This window comes from Thamnophis elegans, chromosome 8 (genome assembly GCF_009769535.1).
Source record: "Thamnophis elegans isolate rThaEle1 chromosome 8, rThaEle1.pri, whole genome shotgun sequence".
In the NCBI taxonomy this organism is placed as follows: Eukaryota; Metazoa; Chordata; class Lepidosauria; order Squamata; family Colubridae; genus Thamnophis; species Thamnophis elegans.
In genome coordinates this window covers 23,608,677-23,632,220 of record NC_045548.1, presented here as the reverse complement: position 1 = coordinate 23,632,220, position 23,544 = coordinate 23,608,677, and the positions used below count along the sequence as shown (strand labels likewise).

The 23,544-nt window shown below is 41.3% G+C and overlaps 1 protein-coding gene across 1 annotated transcript in view; it reads left to right on the top strand.

Annotated features, from left to right (window-relative positions):
- CEP192 (centrosomal protein 192) overlaps window positions 1-23,544 on the top strand; it is a 62,209-nt gene that overhangs the window by 19,262 nt on the left and 19,403 nt on the right. The window contains exons 11-22 of the mRNA XM_032222933.1: window positions 134-908; window positions 7,908-8,056; window positions 8,498-8,728; window positions 9,042-9,167; window positions 9,934-10,077; window positions 10,490-10,550; window positions 12,236-12,375; window positions 12,459-12,551; window positions 13,249-13,364; window positions 13,445-13,621; window positions 16,472-16,562; window positions 19,137-19,301. Of these exons, the coding sequence (XP_032078824.1) occupies window positions 134-908; window positions 7,908-8,056; window positions 8,498-8,728; window positions 9,042-9,167; window positions 9,934-10,077; window positions 10,490-10,550; window positions 12,236-12,375; window positions 12,459-12,551; window positions 13,249-13,364; window positions 13,445-13,621; window positions 16,472-16,562; window positions 19,137-19,301 (2,268 nt within the window). The remainder of the gene's footprint in view (window positions 1-133; window positions 909-7,907; window positions 8,057-8,497; window positions 8,729-9,041; window positions 9,168-9,933; window positions 10,078-10,489; window positions 10,551-12,235; window positions 12,376-12,458; window positions 12,552-13,248; window positions 13,365-13,444; window positions 13,622-16,471; window positions 16,563-19,136; window positions 19,302-23,544) is intronic.

Here is a 23,544-nt window from a genome sequence, read left to right as displayed (position 1 = left end):
TTAAAAACAGATTTATTGATGATTTGAACTTATGTGTCCTCAATAAAATATTTCATTGTATATAATAAATATGTACTTCATCTAAGAACGCATGCTGTAAATCCTAATCAGAATTTTAATGTTTTCTGTTTAGAGTAATCGTACCAGTGAGTTGAGTACCACAATAGTTTGGAATAGTCCAGGTTCATTAATGGAGACTCAAACAGGAAAAAACATTGCTTTGCAAAGTAACAAATCTCTATCATTGAATGAAAATGCAAGAGCTAAGAGACTAGTTATAAATGAAAATGTAGATCATAACAATCAATGTGATAAGAAAAAATCAACTGGAGAACTTCCAACAACAAGCAAAGATCAAACTACACAGAACTGTAAAAAAAACAATGAACTGGATCAAGGTGATATGCCTGCAGTACAGCAGTGCTACACAAATGCTGTTCATGGACCAGGCTTACAGTCTCCAAAAAAACTGTCTGCTTATAATGATTTAGGCAACTGTATTTCATTAAATCAAAATAGAGAGCTTTTCAAATCCCAGAATGCAGCTTCAAAGCTTTCGTCAATGTCTTCTGGACTTCCAGCACTATTAACAGGATGTTCTCTTAAATCAACTCCATTTGCCCAGCAATATTTGGGAAGCTTGCCATCTCACGGAAATGTTGTTTTGCCTCGGTACTGTCCACCAGTTCTTAGTGTTCCAGCGGGTCTAATTTATTCTACGATTCCTGTTGGTCACATTCAAAGTTCAGTATCTTCTGGAATAGGAGTAGGTTCTGGAATGACAGGAACAAGTCAGCATTGCAACCTTATATCCAACCAAAATATCTTTAGTGGTACCTTGCATACTGGGCAAGCACCTGATGCTGTGGGACTTAGGCAGAGGGAAGAATCAATGTCATTTGGGTTTGGTAAGTCAGTTAACTTTTATTTCAATATATCAAAGTCATGTAATATATACCATATATATATATGGTTCACCGACAAAAGGGCGAACGACAAAACCGTGCCCGACTAAACTGCGTCGCTGACATCATCAACAGGGCGACAACAGCGCGGAGACAGAAGCACGCTATAAACCGTAAACCTAAACTTAACCCCTAAACCTAACCCTAAACCTAACTCTAAACCTAACCCTAAAACTAACCCTAAACCTAACCCTTAAACTAACCCTAAACCTAATCCTAACCCTTAACCTAACCCTAACTCTTAACCTAAACCTAACCCTAACCCTCAACCTAACCCTTACCTTAAGTTGAATCGGCTTTCTTTCAATGCGCTATTTAAAGCGCCCTTCTTTCTCCGCGCTGGCTGTTGTCGCCGCGTTGATGACATCAGCGGTTTAGTTGGGTGCGGTTTTGTTGTTCGCCCTTTTGACGGGTCACGTGTATGTATGTATGTATGTATGTATGTATGTATTTAGTGTCACAACCCCTGGTATGCCCAAATATGGGAGGAAGCCTACTGCTTTCTTTCTCTGTCTATCGGCTCTTCGCAAGAGACCATCCAGACAGAAAGCCAATATTTTTACTTTTGCCTTTGTTACATTTGTGTTGTATTTGTGCTGATAAATAAATATGTAACAAAGGCAACAGTAAAAATATTGGGTTTCTGTCTGGATGGTCTCTTGTGATGAGCCGATAGACAGAGAAAGGAAGCAATAGGCTTCCTCCCATATTTGGGCATACCAGGGGTTGTGACATTAAATACATACCTATTTCCCTGGCTCAGCTGATAAAGGAGGAGAACCTTGTGGCTTAGTGGTTAACACATCTACCTAATATGTAATACAGCCCAGGTTCGAATCCCAGTAAGGGTATGGCTAGCTGATGAGAGCTAAATAGCTTGAAATAGATCTATACTAGTCTCCCTTTATTTATTTATCAGCACAAATACAACATATATATGGAGGTGGAGACAGCAGTCATGCATGGATTAACTCAGTCAGTAACCAATAGAACTGAGTCTACCAAAGTGATGCCCTCGGCTCTGCGGAGCATACTCCCGCTTTTCCTGACGAAGGAGATTAGTGGACTGCTGTGTGTGACCAATCTCTTTCTCCCCGGACTCAACCAAAAATGCTCACTGTACACCCCTGCGAGGTAGGCCAGAATGCTAGAGTGGGGATGACCGCTGTCTCCACCTGCCCAGAGAAGGGGCTTATCAGGTAAGAACCAACGCCCCATTCTCCTAAGTTGGTGGAGACAGCGGTCATGCATGGGACCTACCAGAGCTGGCGTGTCTCCGGGAGGGCATGAGACTGGCCTAGGAGCTGGAGGATGGAAGGACCTGCTGGAGCATTCGCCGTCCGGAGGCTGCATCAGCCGATGCATACCTATCTACCTTGTAATGTCTGATAAAGGAATTAGGGGTAGCCCAGGTCTCTGCCTTACAGATCTCCTCCACCGAGGCCTGTCGCGCCCATGCCGCTGATGTGGCTGTGCTGCGCGTAGAATGAGCTGTAATGTTGTGTGGAGGAGGGAGATGATGCCTGATGTAAGTTTGCGCAATGGCTGATCTGATCCAATGTCCAATGATGGAAGGAGAAGCTTTTATGCCCTTGCTGGTTGGATGAAAGGAGACAAAGAGGGCTTCACTGCGTCTGAAGGCAGCCGTCTTGGCGATGTAAGTTTTAAGGGCACGCCTGACGTCTAGTTTGTGCCATTTGTGCTCCAGACTGTAAGATGGAGCCAGGCAGAAATTTGGAAGGGTGAGATCCAGAGAACGATGGAATGCTGAATTCACCTTCGGAACAAAGATGGGGTCAATGCGGAGAACCACATGGTCTGGGTGGAAGACATGCAGGTCAGATCCAGGAGAGGAATCGGTGCATGACAGGAGGACAGATATTGGATGCCCCTTTAAGGAACCTGCGGACGTGAGGATACAAGGAGAGGGGCTCATCTCGGTGGAGGAAGAGAACTGAGGAGAAGGTTGCCACCTGCCGCCGCAAGGTATTCGGAGAAAGTCCCTTATCAAGATCCTGCTGCAAGAATTCAAGAAACTGGGGTACTGCAGCTTTCAATGGGTCTTCCCCTCGCCCCAGGCACCACGTTACGAACGTCTGCCATGTAGATTCGTATATCCTATTGGTAGCTGGGAGGCGTGAGGCTTGAATGGTATGGATTGCAGTCTCTGAAAGGTTATCTGCCCTCAGGACCGCCCGCTCAGCCTCCAAGCGGTTAGGCGTAGCCAGCGCAGCTCTGGGTGGTGAATGGAGCCCTGATGAAGGAGGGACGGAATCATTGGCAGAGGCCATTGAGGTTCCACTGAAAGATTGATCAGGTCTGCATACCATGGTCGGCGCAGCCAATTGGGGGCAACCAGGATGAGCTCGGCCTCTTTCTCCAGCATTTTCCGAATCACCCTCTGTATCAGGGGGAAGGGAGGGAAGGCATACAGGAGACTGCGAGACCACCTGCACCTGAGAGCGTCCGTCCCTTCCACACCTGGTGTCATGTATCGAGACAGGTACTTGGGCAGCTGGTTGTTGGCAGATGTTGCGAAGAGGTCCAAGGCTGGAGTCCCATACCTGGCTGACAGCTGATGAAATATGCGGCGATTCAAGCTCCACTCCGCTGGGTTGATTGTTGTGCGGCTCAGCCAGTCTGCTGTGGTGTTGTCCGACCCCGAGATGTGTTCGGCGCGTAGGGAGAGAAGGTTAGCTTCCGCCCAGGTGCCTAGTTGAAAGGCAGATTCCAGCAGAGAGACAGCTCTCATTCCCCTCTGGCAGTTGACATGCACCTTGGCCGTAGTGTTGTCCATCCAGATCAACACATGTGAGTTTTGGAGAAAGGCTGGAAGTGAAGGAGAGCTAGATGGATGGCCCTCAACTCTAGCCAATTCATACTGTGTGATAGGTCGAATTGGACCAAAGACCCTGCGCTACTTGTTCTTCCAAGTGAGCTCCCCAGCCTGTGCAGATTGCGTCTGTTGTTACCACAAGACGTGGAGGGTCCCTGAAAAGAGAGCCCTGAGCTATGGCCGGGGAGATCCACCATTCCAGGGATGACAGGACTTCTGGGGTCAGGAGGACCTTCACTGAGGAACAGCTGCTGTTGGTCTTCTGGAATGGCAGAAGAAACCACTGGAGGCAGCGGCTGTGAAGCTGTGCCCAAGGGACAATGGAGAAGCAGGAGACCATCTTCCCCAGCAGTTGAGACAGTTGGAGAAGAGGAACCCGCTGCCTCCTCCATACCTCTCTGGTTAACTCCCTGAGACTGCTCTGGCGGTCCTGGGACAGGAAGACTTTCCCCTGGGATGAATCTATGAGGGCTCCCAGGTGCACCAGGCGAGGAGTGGGGATGAAGTGACTCTTCTCCCGATTGATGAAGAACCCCACTTCCTCTAACACCTGAAGGGTGTCCTGGAGATCTCTGAGAGCCTGGGTGCGTGACCTGGACAACAAGAGGATGTCATCCAGGTAGCAGAAGATCCGGATGGGCCTGGCCCGCAGATGTGCAGCTACAACTGACAGAAGTTTTGTGAAAACCCTTGGGGCTGAGGACAGCCCAAAGGGAAGGGCCCGATATTGGAAATGGAGGCCCCCATGGACAAAGCGGAGAAACCACCTGTGCCATTTGTGGATGGGCACATGGAGGTAAGCCTCCATCAGGTTCACTGATGTGAGGAGATCGTTTCTGGGAACCCTCTCTAGAATTGATAGGAGAGAGTGCATCTTGAATCTCCTGTATCTGACAAATTGATTTAAAAATTTTAGATCAAGAATTCCCCTCCAGCCCCCTGAAGACTTTGGCACGATAAAAAGACAAGAGTAAAAACTCCGTCCCTCCTGGCCTGGAGTCATAGGCTGAATGGCCTGAATCTGGAGAAGGTGGTGAACGGCCTGTTCTACCAGGAGCCTTTTTTGAGGGTCCCTGGATATAGGACACGGGACAAAGTGGTTCGGAGGGCTGGAGCACAAGTCCAGGAGAAGGCCAAATCTGATTGTGGACCTGACCCACAATTGGTGATGTCGTCCCAACGATCCGTGAAGGCTGCTAGACACCCCCCTATTGGGAGATCCTCCAGGCAGTCACTTCTGCCTCTTAAAGGAACGATTAGAATTGTCCTTGAAGGGCTTTCTGGGCTGGAATCTCTGATTGTTCCTGCCTGATCTATAGGAGAAGGATGGGGCCTGTCTAGGAGAGGCCTGTCACTGGGGACGGGAGTTGGAAGTGCTACCCTCTTGGCCACAAAAGGACTGCCTACGGTAAAAGGATTGGTTCCGACCTTCCTGCTTTTTAGTGGCTGGTTGCAGAACCTTCCTCTTATCTTTGGACTCCACCAGAAGGGGTTCTAATGGAGGACCAAAGAGAAGGGATGCAGAGTAGGGAGAGGATGCAAGCCTCCACTTGGTCCACGCTTCCGCTTGCCACTGCCTCAGCCAGATAAGCCAGCGAGTAGAGATAGAGGAGGTAATGGCTTTGGAGGCAAAACGTGCCGCATCCAGGGAGGCATCTGTGGTGTATTCTAGGGCGGCCTTAATTTTATTGATGTCCCTGCGATCCCTAGAATCCTGGCCGGAAGACGATCCTGAAGCTGTCTCAACCACAGGAGAGTGGATCGACTAAAGAAGGAAGCTGAGGTGCTGCCCTAACAACCCAAGCTGAGGCCTGGTGACCCTTGACCAGAGTTTGCTCTATCCTCTTGTCCTCTGGACGTAGGGCTTCCTCCGGAGCTGCTGAGGCTGCATTGGGAGAGGAGAGGGCAATTACCGGCAAATCAATAGAAGGTACTTCTAAGGCCTTGGCAAGGTCAGGAGCGACGTTGTACAGACGCTTGTCCAAGGCATTGGGAAGGGTTGCGGTACCTGGAGATGCCCTCTGATTCTGGACAACGTCCATGAAGAACCGTGGTGAAGGGATCACCTCTTTTTCCATTGTAGGCTGGATGAAGAGCAGATCGGTGGTGTCAGTCTTGTGTGTTTCCGCACTCTGGGATGCTTTTGGGGCTGGAATGCCTGCAATTTTCTTTGCCTTAAACAGGAGAGAACGAAAGACAGCAGGTTTAAACAAACCGACAAAAGGAGGGGGGGGTCAGGTGGAAGACCCACATCCTCTGAGAGGTCTGAGTCTCTTGCCGGGCCCTCATCTTCCCCGAAGACCGACTGTTGGTTGGAAGTGCCAGGTAGTTCGTGTGACGAGGAAGCCGAGAGATCACCATCCCTGCACCTGGAACTAGAAGAAGACCTGCGAGAAGCAAAACGGTTAGAAGACCTGTGTTTAAGGCCTGCCACAATATCACACTCAATGGCCTCGGAAATCATGTCCGCCATGCCGGGTGAATAAGAACGGCGTTGGCCTGAAGAGTAAGAAATATTTCCCTGGTAGATGGAATCCCCATCAGGAGTGACGCTCCTGTCACAAGCCGAATCATCCCCACTATTGGCCAATGTAACTGTGCCTCTAGCGTCCTCGGGCTGCAAGATGGATGCAGCAGGAGAGAGGTCATCCTCTGAATCAGAAGAAAATTCAGGGGAAGGACTAGAATGAACAGGTCTCTGGGCCTGGAGTATAGGAGGTTCAGCTTGCTTAGTCTCTTACCTGGCCTTCTTAGCTGGAGCCTGAGGGGCCCTGTCTTCCTCCCTAGGGACTGGTTCCTGCACTTCCCCCTGAACAGGCCTTAGATCCATGTGAGGAGGCTCGGTGTTTTCAGCAGGAGCAGGCCTGCGCCTGCGACACCTAGGAGCAGGGCCCCCCGGTATCAGGGGCAGAGGCCAAGGGCATAGGAGGCAATTGAGGCTCTGGAGGGGGAAAGGAGGCCATAGCCATTACTCACAATTAGTTTGTTGCTTCAAAATGGCCGCCAGAAGTTTTTGCACCAATTTCAATGGCCACTGAGGCTGTAGATCCTATGGGCCGGAGCCACGAGGTAGCCGAGGCCTCGTGGTGAGCGGGGCCGGGTTAGGCCCTTTATTGAGGTTTTGGAGACTCACTGCTGTCCTTGGAGCGACAAACTGTGAAGTCCAGGAGCTGGAGAGGCGTTCCCCAGCTGCCGGTGAATTATTCGGCTCTAATTAGGCTCCCCGCTGTGTCTGGAGGCTCCTGCAGGCAGCGGCGGCGATTAGCAGCAAAAGCGGCAAGACAGCAACCTGGGAGTCCCCTGCTGAGAGGATTAGGCTTCCCTTGGCTATTCCAGCAAGTTCTGCTGAAATCTGATCCGGCAGAAAGCTCGAAGGCTTTTAGAAGCTAACCTCCACGAGGCGCGGCAAAAGTTCTCTAGCTCAGAGGCTTTAGAGAGTTCAACAGGAGCCCAGACTGGAATATCAGTTTAAAAAAACAATTTGCAAGCGAATTTAGAGAAAAGTCCATTGAAAAGCCAATCAATCAATCAATTTTAACCAATTAATCTAGGAGAGAGCGATTTAACACAGCCAGTTCAATCGAACTGAATCTGAAAAAGCGGGAGCATGCTCTGCAGAGCCGATGACATCACTTTGGTAGACTCAGTTCTATTGGTTACTGACTGAGTTAACCCATGCATGACCACTGTCTCCACCAATTTAGGAGAAAGAAAGCTCTTTTCCCATCACCTGTACTATAGTTTTATAATATGTGAACATATTTTTCTATTATTGAAATTATTTCTAAGTAATACTTTATAGAATGAAAATCTTGGTGAAAGTTGTGCTTTATTTGTTTTTACAAATGGAGCAAATCATAATATCTGATATTAAATGCTGCATTAAATCAAATTAGCAAATCATAGCTATGGATTTTAAAATTATATGAGCATCTTTTATTTAGTCTTATATTTAAAAATATATTAAAATTAAAAATATTTAAAAATTGCTTACAAGGACCAAATAAGGAATAAGTATTAACTATATAACTTTTTATTATTATAAAGATGCTGCTTGAATATAATATGTCTTAACATTTAGCCATACTATATTTTTTTTACATTAGAACGTGTCAAGGTCCCAGAAGAAGTAAAATTCCCTAATTCTTGTTGTGTGGGTCTGACATCCCATGCTGTCCTTAGCATTTTTAATCCATCTGAACGATGGCTACAAGTCAATATTTGCCTCCTTAGTATTATGCTTGATGGTGAAAAGGTATGTAATAAAAATTGTATATTCTTTAAAAAATTAGTATAAAAAAGGTGGGTAATTTTTATGTGCTCAGGAATTGAGCAAAAATACAATTAGAAATGGAGCTACAGCCTCTATGGTAGCCTCAGGAAGATTTCTTAACTTGAAATCTCAGCATGTCATTGTGAAATTATATCAGTTTTATCTTCTATATATCCTATTCCCAACTATTGGTTATGATTCTTTGTCAAACATCTATGTGATATTTATAACGAAGCTTTTATGTTTTTCCTGTTCAAAATATAGGCCAGTATAACATTTAGGCCAAAAAGCAGAGAAGATATTAATATGATGAGTACAGTCATACAACTTGAAGATTTTAGCTTCTATTTATTTCTCTATAATATATATCTCATAATTATATTGAAAATTGTTTGTCATCCTATGTGCTTTTTTTTGTTATAGGTGGACCCTTTGAAACACAGATGCCTGCTATTTAAGAGCAAAGCACTCATAGGACCTTGTGCTACAGAAGAACTAAAAATGCTCTTTTTACCCTGTCAAGCTGGAGTATTCCAGTGTGTACTTAATATTGCCTCTTGGCCATTTTCTGCAGATCCAGATATCGTTGTTCAGGCAGAGGCTTTAGGATCTAGGGTAGTTGTGAATGCAGTTGCTGAAAATCCCGATATAGAGGTAAAAATTAGGATATAGAGATATCTAGTTTGCATTATTTACAATAATGCATTACAATAATTTATGGCATATTTAAAAATAAAAAACAGTACTAATATTGGTCTACGGATTGACGTTAGTAAAGCCATTAGTTATTTTTTCTCTGAACAAATGGGCGTATAAAAATAGAAGCTCTTTTGGGTTAAGTCAGCATACCATATTTTTTTGACACATATGTTAACTTGAAGGGTTAATTGAATGAAGATGCGTGGTAACAACTCTGCAAAAGTGGTCTTTTTTTTGTCCCTACCCCCAATTCTTTTTTTTTTTTTAGGTGGAAGCAGGAAGAACAAATTCTCTTGATTTTGGTGATTTGCCATATGGCAGCTGGAAAGCGCTCCCATTGAAATTAACTAATAAAACTTGTGCTAGAATGCCAATCAGGCTTGTTATTCATGCAGTAAGTACACTATATCTGCACAATATTTGTCTCTTTTTGGGGATTCTGAAACTACTGGCTGCTAGACTAGGTTCACTGTTGTCTTTCTAGAAAATTATGTGGCAAATCATGGATGAAATTACAAACAATGTCCACTTTACTTTGTTACAAAATGAGCAAAGCCCAATTGGTAGTAGCTGGATTATCTTTCCAAAGCCTTTATTGCTATTCTACCAAGTGCTAGTCTGCAACGTACAAACTGCTCGTTCCTTTACTGTTAATAATCAATCTGAAAAGACAAAGGCTATTTACCATTTCATTATCTTCACCCTCAGTTCTAAGACTAGTTGTTGTATTTATTGTCATTGATTTAATCTTTATATTTAATCAGATTCCTCTTTTTTCATTATACTGCTTTCATTACTAGTGCTTACAGATCATTTGTATTTTTGAGAACCAGAGCAGTATCATCTGCATAGTATTTTTGAAGTTTCTTCCTCCAATTTTAAAGCCATGCTCATCTTCCAATCTAGCTTTTCAAGACACATGTATACTTTAAACTGAAGCTTTTTTTTAGAAAGTTAGTGCTAATAATCATTGGCCTCCTTTTTAAAAGGGCTAGTATAGGCTTCAAATTTTTCAATGATAAAAAATAGGCACTTGGTAACACAGATTATCACAAAAAGATTTCCATTGATAAAAGTTAAAACAGTGGACTGTAAAAGAGTTAACAGTGAACATGAATAAAGCCTTGTGTCTAATATAGTATGTAAAATATTTATTTCAGAATGCTGTAGCATGGCGTTGTTTCACATTTTCCAAGGAACCAGTAAATTCATCTCTTAAAAGTGCAGTTCCCTCTTATAACATTTCTCAACTAGCAGCTCCATCTGTTATATCTCATGTAATGAATGCAAGCTGTGATACACAAGTAAGTAGCTTGAGATTAGAATACTGTTATACATTTGTATAAAAGTGTATAACTGTTAACCACAGAAAAAATATGTTATGTTAAACTATGGCAACATTATTTTATTGATCACATGCCAAAATTGTCCTACTTGGAAGTACAAATTTGATTTAATAGTATACCTTAAATAAGTAGGCCTGGTTGTGTCTTAAGAGGTTGTATATTAAAAAAAAAGAATATTTGTACTTTCTATATTCTCACTGTGTATATAGTTTAAGATTATAAAAATGTCTTATATTATTGCCTAGTTTTTTACAAACATGGTTCTATATAAGATTATGTAGCTCACTGAGGTCTTAACTTTTATCAAATGCTTTTAAAAATTGTACTTTTTGTGTAATGCTTAATTCTATATCAGTAACTTTCTTTCCAGGATCCTGATGTTTTAATAATATGGGTCCTATTTCATGCACCAAGCAAGTGCACATATTCAGGTACAGATTTGCTATATTCTAAAATAAATTATGCTAAAAATCCTGTGGCTAGGTTTAACTGAACAAAAATCTGTTTTTTTAAAAAATATTTGACCAACCTAATATGAACATTCCAACACATTCATACAATGCATCATTTATGGGGAAGGGATGTACTTTAAGCTCAAATTTATGTAACTGATATAGTTACTGCTTTTCGGGAGGGAGCAAGGTTTGAATGCTATTTTACTCTATGAAGTAGAAAGCAGAGACTGATTGCTCCCTGCACAGAGAAAAAAAGCACTTTCCTTATGCACAAAAGGACTTGGAACTAATATAGGTAGCCCTTGACTTACAACAGTTCACTTAGTGACCGTTCAAAGTTACAACAGCACTGAAAAAAGGGACTTATGACGATTTTTCATACATACAACCATTGCTGCATCCCCATGGTCATGTGATCAAAATGTGGATGCTTGGCAACTGATTCATATTTATGATGACTGCAGTATCCTGTGATCAGCTTTTGCAAACATTCGACAAGCACACTGAATGGGGAGTTAGACACTGAGTGGGGTTGTGGCTGAGAATCATGGTGATTGGTGCTGGTGATTAGGGGTATCATCTGGGTAATTGGGTGGATTTGTGGGGGGAACTGGGCGGGGTAATGGTATATATACAGTGATGGGGTGCTGGTTATTACGTAGTTTCTTAGATAGAAATAATGTTTTTCACCAAACAAACTGACTTTCTGTTTATTTTCAACGTGAACGCTGGAACGTGACAGTAACAGCCAGGTTACTAATCTAACAACTGCAATGATTAATAAAGAAAAATCACTGTAAAACAATTATATGATAAAGCCTCTATTATTGAATATAAGTTAAAAAGTATCCATAATTTTAAACAATTGAAAAGCAACTTTTAAATAACTTATGCCAATGATAAAACAAAGCAAGAGTAATAAGCAAAAACCTTAAATGATAAATGAATGGAAGCAAACATCTGAAGGAGTAAAAATAAAACAAAACATGAAAGGTTGCCAAATATGCTCCTTTAATAAACAATTTCAATAAAAGGAGAACTCCATAGAAAAACCGTATCTGCTCTCTTGTAAACAATCTGCTCTCTTGTAAACAAGATACATGACAGCACCTCAGGAATCTACCCAGATTTGATAATTCTTTCTATGGCCTATTGTACCTATAACAGAGAGGCATGGTTCAAACTAAGCACATGTCCATATCCAATACTTTTATTCAGAGATTCGCTATATTAGTTATTATTGGGATTTCTATGCCACTTCATTCCATGTCAGTGCTAAGCTGATTAGGAAAATACATTAAATACAATGAAAAAAAGATACAAAAAGAGTGCTTTCAGAATAGCCAGGTTTTTACAATCCTGCAAAGACTCAGGAAGAAAGTGGTAGTCCAGAAGTGTGAGGAGAACAGTTTCATAGAAGGGAGCCACAGGAACATATTCATTTAGGTGTTATAGGATGGGGGGGGGGGGGAGTATCCCATAACCTCATCCTTTGTTGTCAGTTTAATGCTATCCTGTTTGAAAGCAATACCATATAAACAAATGTAAATGATATTCTAAATAGCGTCAAATGGTATCGTTTTGATATATGATTATACGATGAACTATTTGAGGACAAAGCTGAGAATAAGAAAGGAGATTTTATGCTTGAATTTTTTCAGATTCTTTGGGACCAGCTGATGAGTACTTTGCAAGAATTGATGTGGAAATTGATTGTCCGGAGCCTGGTAATGTTTTAAAAAGTATACCTTTGAGTGCAAGGTCTGGAACCCCTAGGATATATGCTCCTAAAGGCCTACAGGTATTCTGTAAAATCATTTTACAAAATGTAGACTATTTCTGTATTTGTTTTCTAATAGTAATGTATAAACTTTTTCCCCCCAGACATTATATATGTGTGCAAAAATAGGATCATCAACAAAACAGCAGTTGCCATTAAAGAATGCTGGGAATATAAAAGTTAATTTGAAGATTGTGGTAGGTTTTTTAATTTTTATTCCTGAGAACTAATTTAAAAATGTCAATAATAAGGCAGGTGGTGAATGAGATTAAGATAATTTTTATTGTATTAAATAGACTCTTTATTATAATAATTTAGTTTAGTTTTAGTTTTAGTTTTCCTTTATTTGTATGCCGCCCTTTTCCCTGGGGGGACTCAGGGCGGCTCACAATTCAGAAGGGTAGGGGGGCAAGACAAACAGTATTCCAAACATGGAGACAATACAACATATTAAAAAGAAGGCACAACAGTCACACAATTCGGGTGGGGTTAAAATCTTAACCCCAGGCCAGCCGGGACAGCCAGATCTTTAAAGCGGCCCAATTTATTTGGTTCCATGAGTTTTTGAAGACAAATTATATGACAAAGCAATAATCAAAACTTGTGGTTAATTTGATAAATTAAAACAATTTTAAACCTATTCTATTGTGCCACTTTTTACAATTTTTATTTAAAATTTTAGCAACTATAAAAACTAATGCAAAAAATAGAGCAGAGAAAATGAAAAGGGGAGATATAAAAGAAAAAGCTAAAAGTACAGTAAGGAAAAAGGAGAAAGTAGAAAAAAGAGAAAAGTAAAAAGATATAAAGAAGTTGCTTCCAATATTCTTCACTGTAGTTATAAATACAATTATATTTTAATATTTCTCTCTAAAGAATTTTGCTCTTTTCTAGACAGTTGAGCCAGATAACTGTATATCTATCAATCCTGAGGATCTGATTCTTATACCTGAAGAAGAACAAGAAGTAACTGTTGAATTTTCTCCAAAGAACTGTAAAAATTCAGATAGGTAATATAGCATATTTTTTAAAATAATGATATTAAATAACTATTTTTCTATTCCATCTAACAATAATTTTGTTTTAATAGTGTTGTGAAAATAATGGTTTTGCCATCCGGGCCAGAATATAAAGTAACAGTGAAAGGTGATGTGTCAGTGGAAGAGAACAAACCATTGGTACAAAAATGCTCCAATTCAGAAGTTCCTCCGATTCTTGCCAATAAACAACTTTTGATATGGGGAGGTGTGCAGGTTGGCAGAACAGTGTAAGTGTCAATAACAATGTAAGCAATGTATGCTGCTTTATTGATTTATAAAGCCTGAGCCACATTTTTAAGGAGCTTGTTTAACTGAGTGATGATAAATGAAACCTTAAAAGCAAGATTTTTCTAACATATACATGGCTTAAGGGTCTATATTCCTCTGAGAAAATGTCTTGAAATTGCAAGAAAACATTGCTACCAAACATACAACTATCTATTACTCCTGTTAACAGGAGATTCTTAGGTGCTGTTAGTGTTTTTGTGAGAATATTGAAGGAAGTCTCATTTGTGTCCATCTAGCATAGAATATGGTAGTCTGAATCATTGAATTGTTATTGCTAGCAAGGCTTTGAGTGAAAAATAGTACATTGACCAAACTAACTAGATCAAAATATGCCATATTGGAATATAAAATTCCAATTTATACTCAACAAAAATACAGTTCACACACAAACTAGCTTCTTGCCTGCTATTGCCCTCTCTTCTAGCAATCCCCTTTCCCCCTACTTCATGAACATTGTCTTGTTGATCTCTGTTCAGCATAATTTACACCTCTAAAGACATCTTCAAAAAGCAGAAAGCAAAATGCAGAAAAAACATTGAAAAACTGCTCATGTCTTCTGAATCATTCTAATAGTTAAGCAGGATCCCGGAAATTCACGAATGAGGGAAAAATATATTCAGTCTCTGCAAGTTAAGAACCATGTAAAGTTTTAATGAGAAAGCAAAACAACAAAAAATAGTTCTGTAATTGTGATAGTGTTTTTTCTAACTTCAACTCTTTGTCTTGGGGCATTGATCTTTGTACATCTCACCTGATCATGGGGGGAAACTTACACCCAAAATTGTTGCAGTGATGAAAAAGTAACTATCCTTGCATTTATAACCTTTGCAGTAGCTGAAGTAAGCTGAAGTAAGAACACAAAATAGTTGCGGTTTTATTTAGTGACTGCTTTGTTTAACATCCAAATTGCCAGTCACAATTGTGGTTACTAAACTAGGACTACCTGTAACCCCATGTGTGACCTAGTTAAGCATATCATGAAAACCTAATCTGGAATTGAAGAGTTCAAAAATCTTTGGAAATTTTAACACCACTAAAATTGCTTTGCTCAGTAAGATGAAGAAAATACTAAAATTTGAGTAATTTGTAAAACTTTCTAACATATTTGAGTCTTTATTAAACTGTTTCTTGAATAAATATATGGCCTGCAAGCAAGTGCAGATCAATACATTGCTTACTTAATAGTGAAATACTTGTTTGACAAAGTGATCTACAATTGAAACTTGAAAAATTAGAATATTGTACAAAAGTTCATTTATTTTAGTAATGCAATTTAAAAGGTGAAACTAATATATGAGATAGACTCATTACATACAAAGCAAGATAGTTCAAGCTGTGATTTGTCAAAATTGTGATGATTATGGCTTACAGCTCATGAAAACCCCAAATCCACAATCTCAGAAAATTAGAATATTACATGCAATCAATAAAACAAGGATTGTACATAGAACAATATCGGACCTCCGAAAAGTACAAGCATGAATATGTACTCAGTACTTGGTTTGGGCCCCTTTTGCAGCAATTACTGCTTCAATGCAGCATGGCATGGAAGCTATCAGCCTGTGGCACTGCTGAGGTGTTATGGAAGACCAGGATGTTTCAATAGTGGCCTTCAGCTCTTCTGCATTGCTCGGTCAGTGGACCAACACCAACAGGCTCCCCAAATCAACACAGACACTGGAAACTTAACACTGCACTTCAAGCATCTTGCAGTGTGGCCTCTCCATTCTTCCTCCATACTCTGGGTCCCTGGTTTCCAAATGAGATGCAAAAATTGCTCTCATCAGAAAAGAGCACTTTGGACCACTGAGCAACAGACCAAGTCTGTTTTTCTTTAACTCAGGTAGGATGCTTCTGACCTTGTTTGTTGTTCAGGAGCGGCTTGACAAGAGGAATACGACATTTGAAGCCCATGTCCAGGATCCGTCTGTGCGTGGTGGCTCTTGATGCACTGACTCCAGTCTCAGTCCACTCCTTGTGAAAATCCCCAACACTTTTGAATGTCCTTTTCCTGACAATCCTCTCCAGGCTGCGGTCATCCCTGCTGCTTGTGCACCTTTTTCTTCTACACTTTTCCCTTCCACATAACTTTCTATTAATGTGCTTTGATACAGCATGTTGGGAACATCCAACTTCTTTCGCAATTACCTTTTGAGGCTTTCCCTCCTTATGGAGGGTGTCAATGATGGTTTTCTGCACAACTGTCAGATCAGCAGTCTTTCCCATGATTGTGATTCCTACTGAACCAGACTGAGATACCATTTAAAGGCTCAGGAACCCTTTGCAGGTGTTATGGCTTAATTAGCTGATTAGAGTGGGACACTTTGAACCTAGAATATTGCACCTTTTCACAATATTCAAATTTTCTGAGATTGTGGATTTGGGGTTTTCATGAGCTGTAAGCCATAATCATCACAATTATGACAAATCACGGCTTGAACTATCTTGCTTTGCATGTCTATCTCATATATTAGTTTCACCTTTTAAGTTGCATTACTAAAATAAATGAACTTTTGTATGATATTCTAATTTTTTGAGTTTGACCTGTATTAATTGCATCCAACTATATCTCATTGCAGATGCTATATTTGAAATATTCAATTTTTGAAAAGCTAAGTAACTTAATACTTCATGTATTAAAATACAACCCGACCTTCATTAACAGCTAAATTGGTGATTGCTTTGGCTTCCAAGTGATCCAGTTACCTCTTGGTAGATTTAATATATTTCTTTAAAAATGCATTCCTGAATATAAATAAACTGCTACCAAATGTTATTGTACTTTTTAGGCAACAGAAACTAATTCTGAGAAATGATTCTTCATCAACTTCTCAGCAGTTAAGATTGCTAATAAGAGGTCAGGATCAAGACTGCTTCCAGGTGAGACAAGAAAATGGTAAATAAATCTGATTGGGAATGAGGTTTTTTTTTATTAAAAGTTTTTTATTTTTCAAAGACACCACACAAAAAATCCTCTTTCTTTACATACTGTAGAAAGTGTATCAGTTGGTTACAAAAAATTTCCGTGTGTTTCTTTCACAGTCACCCATGATTCAAATTAATTCTAGTATTTTAAATCAAATATATTTGTACATATTACCATTATCCTACCCCCATTCTCGTTTGCCTATAATTGTTTAAACGTCCATCATAAAACATACCAAAACTCAAGACATAACCACATACTGGCATCTCATTTGCTATTTCTAGTATCCCAATAACACTATTCCTTATGGCCTATTCTAGCTAAACATCAATAACATTTAGTAACAAAGGTTTCTAATCTTCCTTTCCAAATCACTATTTACAATTTACATCCAATTTCCCCATGTTTTACCCATACCTATATATACATTGTTATCATTTTCTCTCCTTTATTTGACTATATCCATTATCATAATTTAATTCTTTTTTATTAATCTTTATATGTAACCAAACCATTTCTCATCTTCCTTTCATAGGTACCATTCAATATTCATATCCAATTACTACTTGTTATTCCAATACATATGTATACATTATTATCATTTTCAATTGTTTATTTAACCATATCAATTGTCACTAAATTTCACTAAGTCCAACTAGTTTTAGATTAAACACTTTCATCTATCAGCCTGTATCTTTTCAATTAGCTAAACATCCATAACAAAGTTTTCTAATCCTCCTTTCCAAATCACTGTTTAAAGTTTACATCCAGTTTCCTTATGTTATACCCATATCTATATATGCATTGTTATTCTTACCCCTCTATTTGACTATATCCTGTATCATAACATTTTCCCCCTAATAATCAAAAGTTTAATTATATCTAACTTAGTTCTTTTTTATATTATTATTATTATTACTATTATTATTATTTCTATTTCCTTATTCAGCTTGTCTTTGATTGTCAGCAGTGTTATCAATACTTTTGCTAGTAGAATTTCTTTCTTTGAGTCCATAAATTCTTTAATTTTTTCCTCTTCTATATCCTGCCCCAGGAATATAATTCCTCTCCGTTTACTTCCTCTTTCAGTATTCCATTCTTTCCATTTTCAGGAACAAACCAATTACCATCAATATCAGCAGGTTTAATCTCTTTATATTCATTTTCCATTTCGTTTTTTTGAGTTTCAATCACCCCGTCTTGCATTTGGTAAACATCCTCAATTTTTTCATCATATTTTATTGTTATGTGCTCTAAGTATTAGCTTTTGATCTATTCTTTCATATATATTTGATAACTTCTGTATTTCTGAAAGTATCTTTTGCAAATTTGCCATTCTAACAAACACAGCTGCTCTATCTTGGAAGGTTAATAAGATTAAAGCATAGATTCACAAAGGATGTTACTGGCACGTCAAAGGGCCATCTGTGTGTTTTCCTTCTTATCACCCTTTGTAGCTAAGCAGTAAAGTCTTATGGCGACAAGTCAGAAACAACCCGTGGAAGAACAAAAGCCTCCCAGCCTCCGAGCAGCAGTAACGCTGTTAAAAAGTTTCCTTTTGTATATTTATAACTTGTATTTCAAGTTAGAAAAAAGAGTTCAATCTTTAAATGAATTATAAAAATATCCACAGCAATGAAAGAGGAAGACTTTAGCCTATAAATTACAGAGAATCATAAATAGAAGGTGGAAGAAGAAAACTTAATCCATCCATTTGAAAAGGCTTGTATAAATTCCATCCATGAAGATAGCGTTTAAAAAGTAAGATAACCACTGTCCAGAACCACTCCAAATTTAATTCCGCTGCTTGAGTCTTCTATTCTTCAATTTAAATTAATTTTTAAGTTTTTATAGGCAGTCTCTTTTTAAAACAGTATAAGTTCCTCACCAGCTGGAAACACTTTCACTTTCCATATCCTTCTGTTTTGGAGCTGCCCCGACTTCATCAGCCTTGGCTGGATTTTTTACCGCCAGCTTGAAGAACTTCTCTTGCTTCTTTCAGGGATTTTGCGATATTCCTGAGATCAGCAAGACATATTCTTCCTGTTCACCATCTCTTCGGTGTAATTTATGAATAAATTACAAAGCTTATATGATTCCTTTAAAATTTTGAAAAATATGTTGTTTTATGTAATGTTAAGCAACTTTAAAATGTTTAATGCTAATTTTTTTAGAATATACCAGCATTCCTGAGTATAGTAATTGCCAGTTCGGAAGCTTATCTCTTGGGGTTGTCATTTTCTAACTTAGCTTTGTGAACAAAACCCCTCTTCAGAAAATTAATGCATGTAGATTGTTTTGATTCTATTGAGCCTGCGCATGACAAAGATAAAAAGTGGAACTGGAAAATGTTTTCATCTGTCAAGATTGTTTGAATAGATGCTAATAAGATTTTAGAGATTTCTTTTTGTCAGTGGAATGATTTGTCTAAATTTATAGAACTGTACAAGTTATTTTAAACTAAATTTATTTATTGAGAACTTAACTCAGATAAACTTAGTATGATCTTTTTCCTTCTACATTTGTAGTTGAAAGTTGGAGAATATGTGTACAATAACTGCGAAATCAAGATCCGCCCAAAGCACGATTATAATATCTGTCTAACATTTACACCGTATCGTTTAACTTGCATGTTTGCAAAGCTGGAAATGAAACAGCTTGGTGTTCTATCTCAGCTAGGAATCAAATTCACTGTAAGTTGTCTTTTCTACTTGTAATGTGGTTGATATTCTTCATTTTTGAAGTAAATTTAGATGACACATATTTAAATTTAAATTGCAGAAAAATTAGAACATGATCAGAATAAGCTTATACACTAAAACAGTTTCTCATTCCTAAGAGAATAAACTATCCTTGAATTTCTGATATTTCTTGTCATGGACTTTTTCAGTATACTTTTCAGTGTTTACATTTACTATTATCTGAAATTTTAAATTTTATTTTTAACACAATCTACTTAGCCTATTTGAATTGAATACCTGACCATGTTGCACTATACATAGTGGCTGCTCCTTTCTTGACAGAGAGAGGGAGCATATATTTTTGTTCTGATTAATGATGAATGAGAACTCAAGAAATTATAATCCCCATCTATGCTAAAATATGTATTATTCTCCTGTGCAGTGCTTGAAGAGTCCAAGCAAGGGTTAAATTCAGTCTATTCACCCAAGGACTGAGTCAATTTTCTTAACCACGCCTCTTCTCCTCATTGAGGTCAGTTTAAAAACTCAGTCCAGCCTAGTTTGAATGCGTTTTGGAGAGTTCTTCAGTTTTGTGCGAATAGACTGGAATTCTCCTTAAATAGTATAGGGTTTGTTATTTTTGTAATTGTTTTTCTGTAGTTAGCTAGCAGTTTCTTTCGCGCTTCTCTTGTGTGGAATGTGATTGTGAGGACTTCGGGGCTTTGCGGCTCCGCTTTTCTCTGTGGAGCTTGCTGTTGCCAGGGCGCTTGTCCAGCAGCTGCTGGTGGGCATGGAGGAGGTAGGAGGCTCCTTTTCCCCCAGCTGTCTTTTTCAATTGACTGTTTGTGCCGGAGACCTTGTCGGAGGCTTCGGCTTGCGTTTGACAGCTCCCTCATTACCTGAAGATTGAGGCTGCCATTTTGGAATGGTTTTTCGCGTGCTTTTCAGCCGGACTGTTTTCCATTTGCTGTGCTTTACCGCACAGATTGCAGATTGCCACTGGGGAATGCTTGGCGTTCGTTCGGAGCTCTGGCAAGGCCTCCTCCCCACAGAAGACCATCCTGTCCCGTAGGACTATCTGCAGGGTGCAGCAGAGCTTGCATCTCGCGCCGGTGTTAACGGCCTACTGCTCATCTGTGACATCGCCTTCGGCCACAAGAAGCAAGTTCAGCTCCCATTTTGCTGCCTGTTAACGCCATGGCTGACAGTGATCTAAGAGCACCAGAGGAGCAACTTGAACCCTCGTCTAAACGCAGTAGGCCTCAGCCCCCTGACAGGGAAGTTGGCAGTAAGGGCACCAAGGGGAAGGGAACACCTAACCCCAGAGGGGGCAAGGCCTTGTCTAAGGCTGAGGCTCGCAGACATAGGGCATTGGAAAATGCCCAGAGACTGTCTCCTTCTTCTGTGCACCAATCCCAGGGTTCAAACCCCTTACCACATCCACAGGTGGCCCATGCCCATCCCTCTCCTCGAAGGGACGTTTCTCCTTTCCTGGTGGATGAGGGATCCCAGGGATCTTCTCCTGCAGCTTCCCTGGGTTACCTAGAATCCTCCTTGCAGGAGGAGCTATGCCCCTTGTTCCATTGATGAGGAAGAACAGGGACCCTCAGGGCATCCGGACAGGGGAGTTGCAGGTGGTCCAAGGACCACCAAAGATCAAGAGCCCAATTTGTTTCCTGCAATGCTGAAGGTCATAGAGCAGGCCATTGAAAGGGGCATTGAGGCTGGCCTCCGCAAGAGGCTCACAGCTCTCAAAGGCTCTTCTACCAGACCGCCCCAGAAAGCCGACCAGGAATCTGTCCTTGAGGAAGACGATATAGGGGGAAAAGGAGTTATCAGAGGATGAAAACCCTCTCCCTGCCTGCCTTCACTGGCTTGTTCTGCCCCTCTCTTTTCTAATCAATCTTGTGCAAAGCTAAGGCTTCCACTGAATTAGGCACTCCCAACCAGGGAACAGTGACCACCTCTGGATCTCAGGATCCGAAGGAGGGGCTCTTCAAGGAGAACGCTCCTGCGCAGGAACTGGTGCCTCTACCAGTTTGTGAACGTTGTTCAGCACCAGTGGTTGCAGCCTGGTTCACTAACAAATCCCAGTGGGGCTGATAAAAACCTCTATTTGGTTGAAAGCAACCTAGAGGACATATTGAAGTTCCCACAGGTAGATGCCCCAGTTATTTCTCTAACCTCCAACTCTGTCCTACCAGCTGACCTTCTCAAAGGCCTTAAGGCCAAAGATAAGAAGGCAGAGAAGGCATGCCATAAAACCCACCAGGCAGCTACCTGGTCAATTAGGGCATCCACTTCAGCATCCACTTCAGCATCCTTCTTTACTAGGGCCCCATTGCTTTGGCTTCGGCAGTTGAGGTCAAATCCTTCCAGGGAGGGTTCAAGATGGAAGCATGATCTCAACAAAATCATCGCAGCTGTCCAATATTCAGCTGATGCTTTCCTCAGCGCCGCCAAGTTTGCCTCCCGGGCATTAGCCTCCAACGTTACTTCACGCCGTCTGCTGTGAAGTAACATTGAAGTCGAAGTGGAAGCTAGCTTCCGCTCCCTTCAAAGGAGGACAGTTGTTTGGGGAACCTCTAGAAAATGTCCTCATAGAGACTAAAGACGAACATAAGATCCTTCCAGCCACTAGGAGGGCAGATAAAAAGGGCAATAACTTCTTTCGGAAACAGCCCTTTCGGGGGACTGACTCTTCAGGTGCGGGTACCTCCTACCAGAGATCTTTCCCCCAAGGCAATGACAACGGCCAGGATAGGGCAGGCTTCAAGGACAAGGGCCGACAACAACAGTAGCCCTTTCGACGTTCCTTTCACAGCGACTCCAGCAATCGCCCTTACCATAGGTCCAAGTGACCACCAACGGGATCCTCCCATAGGTGGCCATCTCCAACTTTACGCCGCTCGATGGGAATTGATCACCACAGACGCTTGGGTCCTCAATACAATCAGACAGGGACTCACCATGGAGTTCCTGTCTCTTCCTCCGAGGACCTTCGTCTGTTGCCCTATCCCCGTCTCCTTCCATCATCTCCTACAGATAAATGCCATAGAGCCAGTCCCTGCAGAGCAGGAGAAATGTGGATTTTACTCCATTCTTTTCCTCCTCCCAAAAAGCTCTGGGGGTTGAGGGCCATACTGGACCTCAAAAATCTCAATCGGCATCTGGCCTATAAGCATTTCAAGATTCAGTCCTTACAGGCCATCCTAGGCTGCATCAGATGAGGGGACAAGTTGACCTCCATCGACCTGAAAGAGGCATACCTGCATATCCCAATTCGCAGGTCCCACAGGAAGTTCCTCAGATTCTACTACGATGGCAAGCATTACCAGTACTGAAATCTGCCATTCGGTCTGTCGGCAGCACTGAGGACTTTCACAAAGATATTGGCGGTCATAGTGGCCCACCTGCTCTTCCGTCAATACGCCTTCTTTGTTATCTAGACATCTTGATTCTATCTGCATCCGCCGACCAAGCTCTCAGAGATCTCCAGATAACTATCTCCACCCTGCAGCATCATGGGTTTTTGGTGAATCGGGAAAAGAGTCAGCTGACACTGTCAACTCACATCTTGCACCTGGGAGCACTCATAGACTCAGACAGTTGCCAGATGTTCCTGTCTCCAGACCGCAGACACAATCTCATCACCCGCACACTGCAGGTAAGAGTGAATCCAGTTGCACCCATCGTGTCTCTATCGCAACTTCTGGGACTCATGATTTCATCCATAAACATAATTCCCTGGGTGCGTCTTCACGCAAGGGAACTACAATGTTCCTCCTACCCATTCAGCGTGCCAAGGCCAGCAACTCTCCCAGGCATGTCGACTGCCCCCAAAGATGAAACAGTCTGTCCAGTGGTGGGATTCTCGCTCCCTGACGAGGGGATGCCTCTTCAAGGAACCGGATCGACTAGTAGTCACAACAGATGCCAGTCTCCAGGGTTGGGGCACCCACTTCCAGGAGCAAGTGGCACAAGGCAAGTGGTCACACAGAGAGGCAGCCCACAACATAAACTGGCTAGAATTGAGGACTGCTATACTAGCCTTATGACGGTTCTGGCGGGACATTGTGGGTCACCATGTTCTGGTGCTCACAGACAACATAGTGACAAAGGCCCACATCAACCACCAGGGAGGCACCAGGTCCAGAGCATTGATGGCGGAAGCAGGGGCTCTAGGGAGGTGGGTGGAACATCATCTGGCCTCCTTACGTGGGGATCATATATTGGGAGTGGACAATGTGGGCGG